This window comes from Parambassis ranga, chromosome 13, assembly GCF_900634625.1.
Source record: "Parambassis ranga chromosome 13, fParRan2.1, whole genome shotgun sequence".
Classification (NCBI taxonomy): Eukaryota; Metazoa; Chordata; class Actinopteri; family Ambassidae; genus Parambassis; species Parambassis ranga.
In genome coordinates this window covers 10,457,578-10,474,615 of record NC_041033.1, presented here as the reverse complement: position 1 = coordinate 10,474,615, position 17,038 = coordinate 10,457,578, and the positions used below count along the sequence as shown (strand labels likewise).

Here is a 17,038-nt window from a genome sequence, read left to right as displayed (position 1 = left end):
GTTGTGATGTCTCACCTGCTGCAGTCGTTTGGTGTCATTTTCTTTCAGACTACACAGCTGCAGCTTCCAGCATAGGTCCAGATTCGCTTTAAAGGGAGTCTCTTTCCATGTAAGATATGTTTTCATTGCACTGTGATTATTACCACAATGACTGCTTGTGTCATTGTGGCAGGAATTCAGATGAAAAACTCATCAACTAGCTCCTCACCATTTGTGCGTGCTGACAGCATATCAGCAGTAGTCCTGTTCCCTCCATTGTAAGCTTTTTGTCCTGCTGCATCTGAGTCCCACCTCCCAGAGGGACACTGAACACGTATGTGGGTCCGTGGCAGACATTCACTTAACTCTTTAGCCAGTCCCTCAACAGCTGAGGCTCCGACTGCTGCAGGTCTCTCATAGTGAAGAGACATCAAAAGGTCCACTGAGGAGGAGCGAGTCATTGTTTTGACTTCTGTGTCAGGGTGAGGTGAGACGGCCACGCCTGTGTCCACGTTGGTCTCTGACTCCTCCTCGTCCTCCTCCAGGAGGAGATGGGAAAGAGAGTGGGTGATGGAGGGGCGTAAAGGGGAGTCTGGGTGATTGGAGGTTGAGAGTGGAGCAGGGCTGCTGCGCTGGGAAGAGTAACAGGAGCTTCCAGGAGGAGTGCTGCAGCAGCTCCCTGATCCCAGGCTCTCTCCTCCTCTTCCTCCTCCTCCATGAAGTTTCTCCAACATAGGGTCACTGCGTGGCCTGTGGCCTGAACAACAAAGTCATCAGTCAGTCGGTGTTGAAATGTTCTGGTTAATCAAACTTTTTAGTATTCATTCAGGGTTGAAATCACCCCCTTAAGGTCTTAGACCACTGACATGTTTAGTGGTTTTCAATAAAAACAAATTCAATAGTATGCCATTCTTCTTAAATTTACAGGATGATTTCACAGCTCTTCAACTGCTGTATTTGTGGTACATAAATGTGATCTTGACCCATACAAGACTGATCCAAACTGTATTGAACAGCAGCCAAATGTTCTATTGTCATTTATTTTAAATACTACAGCAATCCTCCATGCCATGATTTATTTCTGCTCTTTATGGTTTCAGTCCTGCAAACAAGTACTTGCTACATAACAATTATTTTTTAATATGCTGTCAAGCTGTGAGCAGTTAACCAAATGTAACAACTGTCAAGTCAAATCATTCTATACAGCTCCAGGAGTGATAATTTAGAGATATGTCTTCCTGTCTCTCAAGCTCCAGGCCAATCGTGATGAAAAAGTACCAAGTAAAACATTTAACTGTGTGTGTGTGTCTGTATAAGTTACATACAATCACATTTTCCTTCTGTGCCTACCTTGCCTGTGTGTTTGCCATGACAGGGGAGTTGAGAGGCTGCAGGCTGACAGGCTGTGTCCCTGTACTGAGCTTCTGAGCTGCATTCCTCGGGGGGACACGCTTGGACAGGTCAGAGGGAAAGCACAGGTCAGAGGTCGCTGAAGTTGCACTGGGGTTTTTACCTGCAGCACAGAAGGACACGCAGAGCGGGATTATGATTTACACTCAGGACTACACAGATTTAGCTAAGTAACTTTGACAGAATTAACATGCACGCATCCAACATGGCTTTTCTGATGGAGTGGATTTTGCAGATGACAGCGACCACGCACCTTTAGGTTTTCATTTTTACAGAGTACAAGTACAGGAAAATGATCTGTCTTTTATTTACTGAACTGATGGTTTTATCTTAAAAATATATGATCTCAACTTAAACACATGACAGATTTTAAGCTTCCTATTAAACCTTCCTCTACGCCTTTGGAACAAAATATCTGTTCTAAAGCGTTTTACATAAAACACACCCATTTTTTAAACCAGCAGTTTAAATATGTGAATCACTGAACAGGAGACAGGCCTAATATATTCCAGGTTAAGTCATCATCACTTTGTCAAAGGAAACACATTACCACTGTCACTTTAAAAGATAACTGCTGCTTTTGCTCCAAAGCAAACCCCTCATTCTACTGGAAAACCTGACCAGCTGCACAATGTGACAAAATGTTCTGTTCTACGAATCACATTTTAGCAGCGCAAAGAGTAAAACTCCTGCTCTGTGAGTCTGTATGCTGTGAGGTAATTATAGAGTGGGTTAAATCTTTCTGTCGTACATGACAAACTTCATGATTTAGCTGTGCATAAATCAAAGAGAAGCTTTTTGTCCATTACAAGAATGGGGGCTGTTACTAACATATTAAGTTGCACTTACCTGGAAGAGAACCTTGTTACCATCTAGGTCTTCTGTCTGCCAGCGCGTTGTGCTGATGGGGGTGCAGGGGTTAGGCAGCAGTGGGACCAGCTGACCAATTTCTTCCACACTAAACTGAAGCACAGCACAGCTGCATGGCTCCACCCGAACTCCTGGTGACAACTGCTTTAAAGCTAGCTGAAGGCACAGCCCAGGCTCTGTGTGGGAAAGAGACATGAGAGAACATAGGAACATTTCAGTGTGGCACATAAGTTAAAGATTTTACTTCATTTAAGGAGAATTATTTTTTTAAATCAATGCTTGACATTTGACTGCAAGAAATTAAATGAAAACACTTAAAGTCTGACCTGTGTGAAGGGTGAACCAGCAGAAACCTGTCTTTTGCTCCTCTGCCTGCCGCTGCAGCACCGTCTCATACAGCCGCACTGCGTCTTCATAGTTGTCATACCCACTGAACAGTGTCACTCGCAGTATTTCTCCTCCACAGTGCACAGGTCGTACCCCCCACACTGGCATCCCTGCTCCCAAGCTATAGAAGTCTCTGCTGGGCAGGAGGTAGGGCCGCAGCAAGGCGTTGGATGGTGAGCTGCTTGAAGTAATGTGGATCCCCCTAGTTCGGTTTCCACAGCTCTCAGTGTGGTGGTACTGCCAAGGCGGCCGCTGGAAGAAATCCAACACTTTGAGGATTCGCTCCTCTCCATAGGCCTCATGAAGGAAGAAAGTGATGGCCAGAGAGGGGTAGCCTGGAAATTTTTGACAAAGGTTTAGTCTCAATCAATCTTCAACAAAAACAGACACAATTCTGGTAGGTACTTATTTTGTGTGATGGTGTAATTACGTAAGTAAATAGCAAGCTTAATTCATACAAACATCACTCACCCCTCATACATACCTCATCAGATTTATGGGTTAAACAAGGTTTTGCATTCCTGCCAAAGAAATGACTGACATCTATATACATGTAACACAACGTATAGAGGATCCTTACCCGTCACAGGACAGAGGTGGGAATAACTCCTGAATGGTGAGGCCCTCTCTGACACGTGGAAGATGCGGAGGCTTGGGCAGAGCCAGCGCAGCAGGCGATCCAGGGTGTGCTGCAACAACAGAGAGTCTCCAGGGTTGGCAAGCAGATGCAAGTTCATCAGTAGGAGCTGCTGCTGCTGCTGCTGCTTGGCCCGTCTGGTCATGAGCTCAACTATGGTTACAAACAAACACAGATGTTAGATGTACAAAGATGGTTTTAAAATGGTGCAGCAATGTAGATGGTAAAATTACTTTATATATATCTTATATAAAAAAATACCTCAGCTAGAAATGTGTATTTTGGCTTCTTAGACTTTAAATTTAAAGGCATGTACAACATAACCAATAAATAATTTGCAAACTCCACACAGTTAAGTTTTGTATTTGCCTGCCCTAGAACTCATCATTAGTGTCTAGACACGATTTAAATCTAGAGAAAACAAATCATATGCAGGAAAAAAAAAACGATAAATCATTGGAGGTCTGGAACATCAGAGTGAGTGAGGCTATACTTACTGCCAGACGATGACATCCTGCTGCAGTCAGATCTGAAAGACACACAAAATAGAAAGCACATGAGTAACCGCTTCACAAACATTTGCTTAAGAAAAGACAAAAATCTGTCTCCATCTTGTGGTCGTTGGTTTGGAAACCTGCCCCCTTTTCCCCTTTGGTCACCATGACAACACATTTACTGTTGTTAGCTAGCAATAGTTTTAAATACATTTATCAGAAAGCACGACAAAGAGTTAAGAAGTTACAAAAACACACAGAAAAATGATAAGAAGTTCAAAACAGCCGAGTCGCTGGTTTTAAATGTCGATGTGTCAATGCTCACGTTCTACCAGCCGGGAAAATTAATTCCCATTGTGACTAAAAAGACGAAGTTGGCTAGCTAGCTTTAGCCCGAAGCTAACGCTGAGACAACAGTTGACTCACTCGGCAGTTTCAGCTCCGGAGTCCACGTTTTCATCGTCGGCTGCCTTTAACACCGCCGCTCTTCTCAATAACATAGTCCGGTAAACACTCTTACATCAGGCGGAGTGTTCAGGGCAGAAAGTTTGAGTGTTTGCAGCAGTCCGAGCAGGAAAGCATCCTGTTTGATTTCTTTCCACAGCCACAAAAAAAGGAAAAAAAAGGGGCAGTGACGTCACCAGGCAACCACACACCGTTATGCTGAAACACAGTGTGTGTGACTGCAGGGCAAGATAACCACAAATTAAACCTGCATGTGCGCTTTTCTAGTTTGGAAGAACCAGTCGGGAGTGCATCCAGACACTTACTGAGGCCGCAGCTCTGGGTGAAAGGCGGCAGCAGCAGCTGAAGTGCTGCTGCTTTATATCTAAAGCCGTCTATAATAACAGAGAGCAGATGGCATGCGTCTAACAATATGAGAGGACAAAGGAGACAAGTCCAGACGGGCTGGACAGATTTAAAAGTGCACGGGAGGCTCTAAACCCTGGACAGTAGAGCTGTTTGTTAAGACCTTGTTAAGAGCATTACACTACACCCCAAGTTTTGACATATAAAATAAAAAGAAAGTCTCTACCCTGAAAAAGACACAAGTTACCACACATTTTATAACACAGCACACCTTCCAGCACGATACTGGCACATTCTGGCCGATAGTCATTGTCAGTATGTCAAGACTGCACTTTTCCCACCTATCTGCAGAGAACATCAAGCATTTTGGTTGTAAAATAAAATATTAAAATGGTTGATTACATTTGTAGCGCTGAAGAAAGTCAATGTTTAACTATCACAAGAAAACAACAAGAGGGACATGGTTTGGGTAGGATTAACTGCAGGTCATTCGGTTAATGTAACATCTGAAACGGTGGACCCAATGCAGGACCTGACCCGGGAGATGACCCGGTGTCCTGACACTAACAATCTTATAATCCAATCTGCAACCCAACACACAACTCAAGCTGACCCAGGATCTGACCCACAATCCAACACAAAACTTACATTCCTGCTAATTTAGTACTTCTCTCTCACTAGTCTACTGATGATGGCAACAAAGGTTTTGCCTTTCGTTCACTGACAGGGACTGATGAGGCATCACAAATATGTGGGTTAACAGCAATCAAACCAGTTGAATATAACAGTACACAGTAACTAAACACAATTTTTCTTAGATATGATGGGAGGAAACATTTATGAGTTACATCTCAAAATACTCTGGCAAGCTATGTACTTGACTGGCCTGCCAAATGCTTCTTGTGAACACAAAGCATTTCACTGTGTGGCTTACCATTTAAATTAAACTTTAATTATGGTTAGAACGGCTTGCCAAGGCCTTCTTATGAAAGATGAAAAAAACCTTATCCCTTAATTTTTTTTATTCTACATTTAATATGATGAAAACAAGGCCCTGTACAATCCAACTTCTCAGTGAGTACAATAATTATTTTACAATTTGTACACATTAGAACATGGTGCTAGACTGGTTCCACCGGTTGAAAATGCAGTCAAGGAAAAAAAAAAATCCTCTTTGAAACTCACAGCATGAAGAACCTTCCGTTCAAAGAGAGAACATTTTTTGGCCGTTCTTACAGCAGACCTTGAGTGAAAATGTGTCATGAGACCGAACACCATCTATGGAATTTTATGTGTCCCCCTGATTGATCCATTATATAAAAGCATGCTGTGAAGCAACAGCCCTTGATCTCTCTAACTGCTAGTACAGACCTGGCCAAAGTACTGAAATGGCATTAAATATCTCAGCTATTGTGAGGTGCACCTAACCCATACCGAACATTAAAACAATCCCAATGCAAAAGACATATCTGCAACATAATTTAAGCACTTTTCATGTACTCCTCAAGTACACAAGAAGTCATTTACTGCTGCAGTAAACCAGGTCTGTACCAGTTAACACTTATACAGCCTCTATTTTTAAATTTAAAAATCCTCTATGAGGAAAAGGCCAAGACTGTCTGTCAACCTGTACAGCCATTATTGTGCCACAAAACACAAACATAACACATTGACATCAACATTTAAAACAGGGGGGGTGAGTTCAAATGTTTTCTTGGTCTCCATGTAGCCACGTGTTTGCTTTAACACTCTTTCTGGACAGCATGTATGTAATTGGCAAACAGGCTCACCTAGTTCTCTCCAAAGGCCACAAGAAACATAACTTTATACAAAACTAGATCCCCTCCTTTCACATCTCTCAGCAGAAGAAATCTAATATTGCTAGAAAACTTCGGCATCTTTTGCATGATTTTTTTTAACACATTTTTATGGAAGAAAAGATAAGCTTCCCAGTGTTTCCCAGAATCATGATGAAAGCACTTCCAAGTTCATTCAAACACATAGCAGTCCACAAAAAACAAGGCCCTCCGTTTCTCAATGCTAGCTTTCATTGAATTCACTTGTTTTATGCTACATAAGTGTACACTTTGCGGTCCTCCGGTGTTCTTGCCAAATATTCCCTCTCAATGAGTCCTTCAATGCGCTTCTTGATGACTACAGGGCTCGGAAGGAATCGCGCTCGCAACTGCTGTGTGACCTGTACGGAGACACAAAATGCATTGATCAGTAATGGACACAGCATTACCAACCCTTCAAAGTCAGAGCAGCCATGTGAGCTGACTAACCTCTGCTACTAGAACATTGTGCTGCATCTTCTTTCTGGACTTCATGATGCGAACGATGGCAGCTTCAATCTCATGCTTCCTGTCATCGTCCACTTTCTGTCGTGTCTCCTTCCTCTCAGGGTCCGACTCCCCTTGTTTAGCAGCCACTAGGGGCAGTACAAGAAAGGACAATAAATGGCACAGTATGTGACTAAAGAAATGCATGTTTCTTTTTTCGAAAATATATATTATTTTGTTGGAGGCTTATGCATATGTTATATATATCATGTTAACAAAAATAATGCCTTTTGTGCAGACCTGTTTGGATTTTCACACGATGCAGCTTGGAGGTAAACTGGTCATTGACTGTAAACACGTGGCCATTTTCTATCTCCTTGGACTTGGGTTCCTTTGTAAGAACTCTCTGAGTGGGCTTCCCACAGGCCAGAGACTGCAGCGCTCGCACCAGCTCCCTCTCTGGGATGTCTGTCTCCTGTTGGATCTCCTACACAGTGAAAAAGACCCAACAAGTCAATAATGGAGGTATTACATTGGGCACAATTTGAATCCCACCTCAGAATTGCCTTTTCCTGATTAAGCTGTCAACAATAAACCAAGAGATAACATGCAAAGACACTGAGTGTACCAGAAGGGAATTAAATCATGTACCTCAAAGGTGGACTTCTCTCTGTTGTTGAAAAGCATCAGGATAGTCATCTGGAAAGTGGAGACCTGCAGGATGTGCTTTCTGGTGTTGGAGCCCGTCACCTGTGCCCCTCCGACTCCAACCTCTGACCCGTCCTCCTAATGACATTTCAGAAGGATTAAGGATATAAAACATATAACTGAAATTCTATAACAATATAGTTACACAAAGTGGACGAAACAGCAGATTTCCCTTTGGGCTCAAATGATGCTGATTTTCTATCAATGTTATTTACTCTGAGAGCTTCATTGTACATTCTCAGTTAACATACTATTTACTATACATCATACAGTATCTTAGTATAGTGTAGCACGCAGTATGTGCTTGATCTGCATCTCACTTCACAGGCAGTGTGTACCTTTTTGATAGGACCGTAAAAGGTGGCATTTAGATCTGCAGAACCCATATGGTGCTGCAGGGTGAGTTGTCTCCCGCTGTGCTTACCAAGGTAAAACCTGCAAATACAGTGAAGAAATATCAAACTATACTATATACACTAGTACATACCAGGTAGTATTTGTAATAAACACTACACACAATGCATAGCACATACAACAGAAGACAATAGTTTTCAAACCTTCTAAAGACTTCAAATGCATGTCGCGGTGATGGGGGGATATTGCACTTGGGTGTTGCTGATTGTGTTGGCCAGTATCCTGTAGTGAGAACTCTTACAGTGAGATCAACCCCTCCAAGTGACACCTGAAGTCAGAGCGATGCAGATCAGAGTTATTGCTACTATGCCAAATATTTATTTGTTGCAATTCTAAGGTAAGACAAGGAATTAAACAGAAGACAGGACTAGACACACAAGCTGCACAAATATAAAAATAATTGCTTGGATTGATTTTGTTTTCTTCATTAATGTTCTGTGAAAGCAGAACAAGCCAGAAACACCCATGTATTTCCAGGATATGGTTAGTTAGCTGCATAATTATGTCTATGTAACTGAGCGGCACAGCAATGCTCAGTCAATCAAAATGCCGTGTACTGATTGCTGATAGCAAACAGGCTCATTATCCTGACAGAATGTGTGGTGTGTAGCATATCCTCACCCCAGTCGTCTGTAGATGTTGTCTGAACTCATCCATGGTGGTGTTGGAGATGCTCATATCCCGGAACATTCCTTCCAGTTTAGAGGTGAACTGACAGCCACACTCAGTCTGAGTAATGAACACCAGAAATAATCTTACTAACCAAAAGGGTAAATCAACACACAGGCAGGCGAACAAGCAGCAGCAGGTGGACGCTTATAGTGAATAATAATATGTATATGTAATACAATTGTAACAGAACCAAACAAACTGCATACAAATGTTACCTAAGCTTTTACCTTTCTAATCTTTGTTGCACCTGCCTCCTCACCTTTAACTTGGAGATCATGTTCTTTTCAGAGTCATCAGAGACGCTCTTGTTGGTGAGCAGCCTGCGAGCCAGGTGCTGCTTGTAGTACCTCTCAAACACATCCTTCTCCTGCATAAAGCGGAAGAGCACCATGGCCTTGTCTAAAATAGACTCCACCTCCTGCTCTGTCAGCTGGATAAAACAAAAAGAAGAACAGTAATATCCATTAGTCATAAACAGACTTCATCATCCTTTAAATGTAAAAATTACAAACTTAATATTCTTTTATGTGCATTTTAATTTCAGTAGCAAAAGCAGGTGGTTTGACACAAAAAGGGTTTTATGTATTAATACATTTTGAAAAAGCAGGTCAGTCAAACAAGACCATAAGTGGTCTCACCCCTTTTACTCCCTTCTTCAGTTTGTCGTCAATGAAGAGTGAGAGGTATTCAGGCGAACGAGAGTTGAGGTTTAGGAAGTACTCAAAATCGCCAGCAATAGTTTGTTTGAAGAGCCTGTCATTATTAAAGGACTCCAGAAGGAAACGGTCAAAACGGGACTTCAGGTCCAGCAAACCCTGTAGGAAGGAGGCAGGAGGACATAAATGAAGAGGGATAATACATCAGCTCAGTACACCAATTACAACTCCAACTGTAGCTACAGCCGAGAAAAGCTGATCTCATCAGAAAACAGGCTGCAAAGGAGAGCTTATCAGTTCTCCGTTTCTGCCATGAATGATTCAAAAAACAATGAAAAAGCCAAAGTCTGACTTTTGTGAAATACACTGCAGTGTTAAGCTGGTGCAATCTATTCCATGATAACAGCTTAAAACGTTAGGACCACTTTTCTGTCTCAATCACCTTAACAGCCTCGTCTCATGCTGCAGCAGGTGAAACGGATGAATGAGCCATAACTGTGGTGTCCTGATAGAACATCATCATACCTGAATATAGTCCACAGGGTTTTTCCCTTCTCCCTCCTCTGACACGAGAGCCTTCCCTTGCTCCCGCAGGTATGAGCTCATACACTCACACATGGTCTTTAGCCCATTGGGAACACGGCTGAACAGCTTGTACATGCACGCCAAATCTGTGTATTGAATATGCATGAATACACACATGAGCACATGAATTAAAAATCTATTTCTACCATGTTAAAAGGACTGAGCATTTGAGATCAGCTGAAAATAAGGTGCATGCTCACCATCTGTTTTGCCGTTTTTGAGCATGTGGACCAGGCCTGAGTTCTCCATCTCAACAATGGTCTTCATATGTTTGGAGATGAGCTCACGCTCTACCACCTTAACGATGGGTTCCTCTGTAGATTTATCCAGGCAGTGCATTACCCGCTCAATCTCCTCATTAATCCTGGCTTCTACCTTCTTTATGTACACACTGGCACTGTTTTCTGCCAGGAACTTTTGGCTTTCCATCTAAGTGAAAACAACAAACATTATACATAAGCTGTGTGTAGTCATTTTCAAAATTTGTAGTGAGAGTTGTGTATTTCTCCCAAACCTGGAAAAATTCTGCAGACATTTCTAAGAATGGTGCTTCAAAGTCTTCTTCATAAACAGATCTTCCTTCAAGGCCGAGGATCATTAACATTTGGCAGGCATTTCTAATGGCCCCCCTGGCGGAGAGAAGATTGGAAAACACCATCAGCAATGCAATAAAAAATACAAAACACTGAAAAGTTTCAAAAAAATATCAACGAAAAACTTCTTACTATAGCTGCCAAATGAATGTTTTTATTATTCTTTCATTGAAAAACTCAGTTACACTCTACAGTGCATGAGAACGGGAAAAAAAATCAATGTTTAAAAATGCCAGAGGCTTTGAGCCTTTTCCCAGCAGGCATGACTGTAGCAGATGTATTTGGCAGCTCTTTTATTGCTTTAACCAAAAGTATACACCTCCTTCACCTCTGGTGACAACTGATGACAAATGCCCTATTTAATTAAGGGATTAATTAAATATAGAGGGCATTAACTCAATTTTAACAACCGATTCTAAAATAACTCAATCTCCCCATGTGAGATAATAGGTGTTTATATGTGATCTGCGTTGCATTATAAGTTATCTGTCTGAACGAATTTTGCAAAGGTATAACTATAACAAAAATACTGTTAACTCATCCTGTGCTCAGATGCCTCTGCATCCAGCAAAAGATATAAAGCAGTGGTGCGCTGAATGCTGTGATTTCTGGATACCTGTCGACCACTTCTCCCTTCCTCTCACGTGCGATCATGTCCAGCAGTGTTTGTCGGAGGTGGTCTCTGATGCAACCATAACGAACAACCTGATCCCTAAAGATGATGAGACCAAGGTTGTAGACATTCTCTACATTGTTCTGCTGTACGTACACCCGGTCCTGTGGCACAAAAACACAACAAAATAGATTCAATTAGATATATGCATTTCACACATTACTGTCAGCTTCTTTTATGTGACTAATGATTACACAGTACAATGGATTTCAGGGTTACTTGTAGGCCTAATGTTCTGGTTTTGTTTCTCACTCACCATATACATGAGGATGTCTCTGATCATCACCATTGCTGTCTGGTGGTCGTTCCAGGCCTGATTTAGGGTTTGGAGGAAGTTATTGTTTAGGGAGTTGAGGACGTCTTCTCGTACCTTTGGCAGAGACAGAAACACACATACATGAGGGGGGTGCATTACAGCAAGTTATGTTGTTTTTGTGACACAAAAGTAAAATCTGACATTCACACTTGTGATTTCTTGTTTATGCACTCCTTTATTTTGAACTCACCTGGCTGTTTTTATAATTCCCTTTTCTACTAGTCATGCATACGACAGGTTTAGAATAGTCACACTGCAGTGTGACTCAGCAGTGTAAACCAAATGTCTCTGTAGAGTAAGATTCTTAAGGGCACACCGACCTTCCCTTTTTTCCTCAGATGATGAATTGATGTGTCTGCTCCTAATGTTACATGAGATCCACCTTCATATATGCACTACGTGTCACATCAAATGCTGGAGGTGACCCATAAAACTAAATATGCCATCTAATCAAAGACTCATGGCTCACTGACAAATGTGAGGCTTATTAGATTACCATAACTTCTTGGCACCAATAAAGTAAAGCTGCCATATGGTTATTGGTTATGACACGTTATAATGCTACTCCTTCGTCGTATTATAATACAGTGAGAATGAACAAATAAAAGAACATATTCTTTTACTGTTTTTATATTTAGATCTATGTATATTATGCTAGGTGCCTGTACATTGCTGTTGCAACAGTGACATATATCTATCTAGCGATCTATAATTCTAACATGACATAGCAGAAGACTATATGTGGTCATGGTTTTTGATTTGATGCATGCAGACTGCATGTGGATGAAGATTAATGGTGTCTTGCTGCACGCTGTGTTTTTAACCATGTCCCTCAATGATGATGTTAGTGCTCTGGCTCACTAGCTAACTAGTTAGCTACTGTCTACTAACATAAGTCCATCCATCAATGACGGGCAGATTACCATCAAACTAAAGTAAGAATATGTTGCTTGCTGTCAGCTACTTTTATGAGTTAAAATATACAGTAAAAAGTGGGGAATGCTTTTAGTATTATCCACTTACCAGCCTCTTCACTTGATACCCACAGCCTGCCCCATGACATAGAGATTATCAAAGTGACTAGTTGCCCATAACTGTTTATGTGTACACATTACCAACCAAGGGAAAAATATGTTGCTTAATTGTTTTAAGATGCATTAATTCAAGCCGCACCATGATGCATCAATAATCAATTCATAATCAAATTGTTGGTCCCTTAATCGTAATTAAATCAAACCGTGAGCTACCTGAAGATTTCCACCCCTAATAATAATAAACCTAGGCGTCAGATCTCTCTTCCTGAGCTATTGCTTGTTGACATTCCCTCATTGCAAGTTTACTAAGCCTGCCAAGTTGAGAATGTGAATTTAATCAAGCTGTAAATCCATCTGGCTTGTATTCAACACCAGCCTGATGAAATATTGCTCATCTGTAAGCTGTGAGCAGCACTGAAGCATCCACTACAGATATCACGGACAAACCTGATTTGTTACTAATTACATGCTACAAAAACAAGTGACAGCTCAGTACAACATCCACTGGTGGCTACTGTGACTTAAAACCATGCATTGGGGGGAAAATGCCCATATGTGTTATTTTTCCTTTATGCACAAGCAGCTTGAGAAAATCTAATTTACTAAAATTTCACTGTTTCTCTTTAGCTCTCTACAAGAAAATAAACCTATAAATTGTTTCTCAAGGCATCATTCAAAAACCAAGGCAATGTCCATTTTATGCAGGGCTACCACACAGATGAGCTTCCCTGGACCCCTGGAACCTACAGAACAAAACTACCACTCAAGGACCCTATTCACAAAGTACAGCACTTTTTATCCATCCACCGGGATGAGGGCTCTGTCTGTCAAAAGGAACTCTTAGTGAAGGGTTTTATAAACCTATCACTGCACACCACTTGAGTAGCAGCCTGCGAAATTGTATTCTCCACCTTTTCACTTCACTGAACACTCATTCCTCCCTCACATGGCTGCTCACAAATGGAAACAGCTCATATTTTCTGGTATTGCCTTTGTTTTGCAACAGTGACAAACAAGCCAAGCAGTAAAATGAATCTTAATATGGAGCTGGTGACAGATTTTGTTCAGCACCCACTGAAACTGACTTTTAAGCTTATATTCAGCTCCAAGAGTCAGCTATTGCTCTAATTAAATTAACAGACCAGTTTTTTTTGTACAGCAGACTGTCACCACCACTCAGTGTTTCCGTTTGCATGATTACCGAGATTTCGTACATACTACTATATTTGACACACAGGCACAAACACATAAACATTTCACTCAACCTGTAGTTGCTTTACTTTCAGCCTCATTCTGAACCTGTGTCTTACTTTGTTGATAAGGTGTTCAGTAACAACCTCCCGCAAGCCCGTGTACAGCTTCTCTCCGTGTTTGTGGAGCACCATGGTGTAGGCGTTCCTATAAAGTTCCTCAAAGCTCAGGCCGCTGTTGTTCTTCCTCTGAATCTCCTGGATGGCATTCTTCAGAAGGTCCCAAATATTGTTGACGTACTTTTCATCCATCGTCATCTGCAAAAGGTAGACAGTAAAGGGTTTATTAGGTTTGGCTTTGCTTTTAATTACTTGTGTGTTGCTAAACAAGGCCTCCAGACACAGAAACCAGGGTTTAGTTTGTTCAGATGATTCAACCAGCTCTGAAAATTGGAATAAATGGTCCATTTCTTTACTGGTTGTTTCCCAGTATTGGATATTTGCTCAGGGGACTGTATTATAGATCACTTCTAAACAACCTCACACTCCTCCCTCCATCATCACATTCAGTATAATATATAAAATAACAATTACATGTACATGTAGGGGTCCTTTAGCCCGACTCTGAAAATCTATGGTGATACTAACTCTCCTGCTGTGTGTACTGCCCTTAAAATTTCCACCAACCATTTACCATTTGACATAACTGACAGTTGTTAGTGGGATAAGGTAGAGTCTGCTGATTACAGGAAACAAGGAAAGCTGTGCCTGGAGACACTGTGTAGTGTAAAGAGATGTCCTACATCAAAAAACTTTTAACATGACAGTTACTCTTCCAAAGATCTCTGTTATTGCATCAGATCACATTGAGCAGAAGCTTGTTGCAGGAGCAAAGAAAACAATAACACTTGTGTTTTCACAAGCAAAAGCTTTGGTCGAATTATGGTCGTGTACTACCCCCCCCCCCCCCCCCCCCCCCCAAAATAATGTCAAGAATTTGTTTAAAAAGGTCTGACTGGTTTTCCAGGCTGGTTTTGCAACACTGGGTCATCTATCAGAAAATTGTTTTGACTTCAAAACACAAAGAATACGCCAAAAAAATAAGTACTTTGGAGTTTTCTTCTCTTCAATATTGCTTTGGGGTACTTGATGACTCTTTCTGACTTGTTTTGGCATCATATTTAAAATCCACTTAATACAGCAGTTTGGCCTCCTGTCTCATAGATGTCAAAGAACAGGTGTTCTTGTTCTTTTTAAAGTTCATCATAGTAAGATCTACTAAAGTGAACTTGGGAGGTATTTCACTTAAACTGGAGGCAGCAGTTATATGAGGCAATGTACGAATATATGCCAATATCAACACACTATGTATAAAATACCAATCAATCAGTATGAAAAATGGTACATCAGTGCATGTGCACACTCTGCATTGCAGCCAATCATGTATGTTTCTAAATACATAAAAAAGCAATTAATGCATATGGGCACTGATTGTAATTACTCATAAACTTTTAAATGGAATGTTCCTTTCTGTCTACATATAGATGTGTACAACATACAGGAGGAGGTATTTTTAAGGTTCCATCTTCTAAAAGTCCTGTCCATAATTATATAAACATGTTACATGTTTTTCCTTACACACTCTCCTAATAGACAAAGACATGTTGGCCACTGGAGAAAACTTAATACTTGCCACCCCTAATGAGGAGGAACAGTGTGTGCTTCTCCCCAGCAGACAAGCCCAAACACATGCATTTCAAGATGCTGGTCTAACAGCAAGTCTCTGTCAGGACTGGGCCCCATGCAACAGGCTCACATTATGTAAAGAAGGTTCTCACCTGAGAGCAATGTGGCCACTGTCACTGGCTCACAAGCTGAATTTGCCACTCAGACACCAGGTACTTGCATAATGAAGCTACACTCTTTCACTCAACCAGACGCAGACAGGCTATTGTTTTATGAGAATGAGGTCAGTTCATAAATGAGATGTTTAGATGACTTGCAAACAAAGGGAGTGTTAGGTAGACGAAGAGATAAATCTCAATCACAATTTCAATACTGAAATGGCAGCAGATACTGAACTACAATCCACTTAACCACTGCACAAAACCAGAACTAGGTTAGCTGGTTTGGGTTTCGTTAGCACCCACTTATAGCAGAAGTAACGCTGCTAGTTTTTGTTGTTGTATGGAGCTGGAAAGCTAGCTGGTGTTTAGCCGCACCAATGTCAGTCACGTTTTTATATCAGACACAAAAACGCACTGAATGTATTAATTAATCAGCCAAAAGCAACCAAAACAACAAGTGTCAAGAGCCAACGCTAACGTTAGCATCGGCTATATCGACAGATCCAGCCTGCTAGCTAACGCCTGGAAGTTCTAAGACACTTAATGATTAAGGTTAATGTACGTGATTTATAAAACTTGGCACTGTGCTGATATTATAGAGGGACGACCTGCTAACACACCGACCAAGAGTGGGGGGCACCTGGACATTTAGCGGCTGCACTTTGTTTACGGATAGGCAAGTCATAGCTGCTGCTCAGCTGGTTAGCCTGCTAGCATTTAGCAAACAGCCCAGACCACGGAGATCGCGTCACCTCCCGACGGGCAGGCAGAGCACCTACAGCCGTTTGCACTTACAGGAAAGGCCCGTATCCTCATTTTGGTGTCCTTCTTGGTGCCGCCTTTGCTGAGATTGGACATGGTTGCCTCGTCCGTGGGCTCTGTATTCACATGAAAGTGTTCTCCGGGGAGGGACAGGGGTGACTACTGGTTTATGGAGCAGCCGACGAGCTTTCACTCAACCTCGTAGCTCCGCGTCCCGGCACCACAAGTTTATTGTTGACAGCCGAACACCAAATCCGATAGTTCTTCATACAGCAATGGCGGACTACCTGCAGTTCTCATTGCGCAGAGCTCACGCAGTCCAACTCACGCGAGAAATCAATAATTGGGAACATCCTCAAACTTTGCTAACATAAAACATACATTTACATACATTTTAATGTATGTACTTTATTGGTGGCTGCCAGTACTCGTTGTGTTTATTTGTTTTACCATTAGCCCGGAGGATAATAATACCACAATAGATAATATTAAAAATATCAGTTTTGGAAAGTAGCCATAAGTAAGAGAGTTTACTTTATTCATAGTCTTGTTTTATATTTCTGCATTTTAATACATTGTCTCTTTTAAATGTTAAATATTTAATATTAAATCAGCTTATTAAAAAATATTGTTTAATACTAAAGTACAGAATCTAAAGTTGTTAAACTTACCTTCTTATCTATGAATTAAATCAACAAATATATAATAAAAAACACAAA

At 41.3% G+C, this 17,038-nt stretch overlaps 2 protein-coding genes across 2 annotated transcripts; both read right to left on the bottom strand.

The window, feature by feature from the left end:
• Positions 1–158: 158 nt before the first annotated feature.
• fam124b (family with sequence similarity 124B) lies at positions 159–4,371 on the bottom strand. Its single transcript, XM_028419505.1, has 7 exons — positions 4,204–4,371; positions 3,781–3,812; positions 3,227–3,436; positions 2,586–2,981; positions 2,239–2,435; positions 1,330–1,492; positions 159–736 (listed from the first exon to the last, which is right to left on the bottom strand). The coding sequence occupies exons 1-7, from the start codon at positions 4,275–4,277 to the stop codon at positions 177–179; spliced, it is 1,632 nt and encodes a 543-aa protein (XP_028275306.1). The 5' UTR covers positions 4,278–4,371; the 3' UTR covers positions 159–176.
• Positions 4,372–5,598: 1,227 nt separating this feature from the next.
• On the bottom strand, positions 5,599–16,620 carry cul3b (cullin 3b). The gene is made up of 16 exons (XM_028419493.1): positions 16,353–16,620; positions 13,831–14,028; positions 11,427–11,540; positions 11,114–11,274; positions 10,419–10,533; positions 10,105–10,333; positions 9,845–9,990; positions 9,302–9,478; positions 8,923–9,093; positions 8,613–8,720; positions 8,135–8,259; positions 7,916–8,012; positions 7,521–7,655; positions 7,170–7,356; positions 6,873–7,018; positions 5,599–6,784 (listed from the first exon to the last, which is right to left on the bottom strand). The coding sequence occupies exons 1-16, from the start codon at positions 16,413–16,415 to the stop codon at positions 6,653–6,655; spliced, it is 2,304 nt and encodes a 767-aa protein (XP_028275294.1). The 5' UTR covers positions 16,416–16,620; the 3' UTR covers positions 5,599–6,652.
• Positions 16,621–17,038: the final 418 nt, after the last annotated feature.

Coding starts and splice junctions, on each gene's coding strand:
- fam124b (XM_028419505.1), bottom strand. CDS start 4,277: ATGTTATTGAGAAGAGCGGCGGTGTTAAAGGCAGCCGACGATGAAAAC. Junction 1,493..2,238: donor GTAACAAGGTTCTCTTCCAG/GTAAGTGCAACT, acceptor TCTGTGCTGCAG/GTAAAAACCCCAGTGCAACT. Junction 737..1,329: donor ATGGCAAACACACAGGCAAG/GTAGGCACAGAA, acceptor TTTGTTGTTCAG/GCCACAGGCCACGCAGTGAC.
- cul3b (XM_028419493.1), bottom strand. CDS start 16,415: ATGTCCAATCTCAGCAAAGGCGGCACCAAGAAGGACACCAAAATGAGG. Junction 11,275..11,426: donor GAGACATCCTCATGTATATG/GTGAGTGAGAAA, acceptor TTTGTGCCACAG/GACCGGGTGTACGTACAGCA. Junction 7,656..7,915: donor TTTACGGTCCTATCAAAAAG/GTACACACTGCC, acceptor AAATGTCATTAG/GAGGACGGGTCAGAGGTTGG.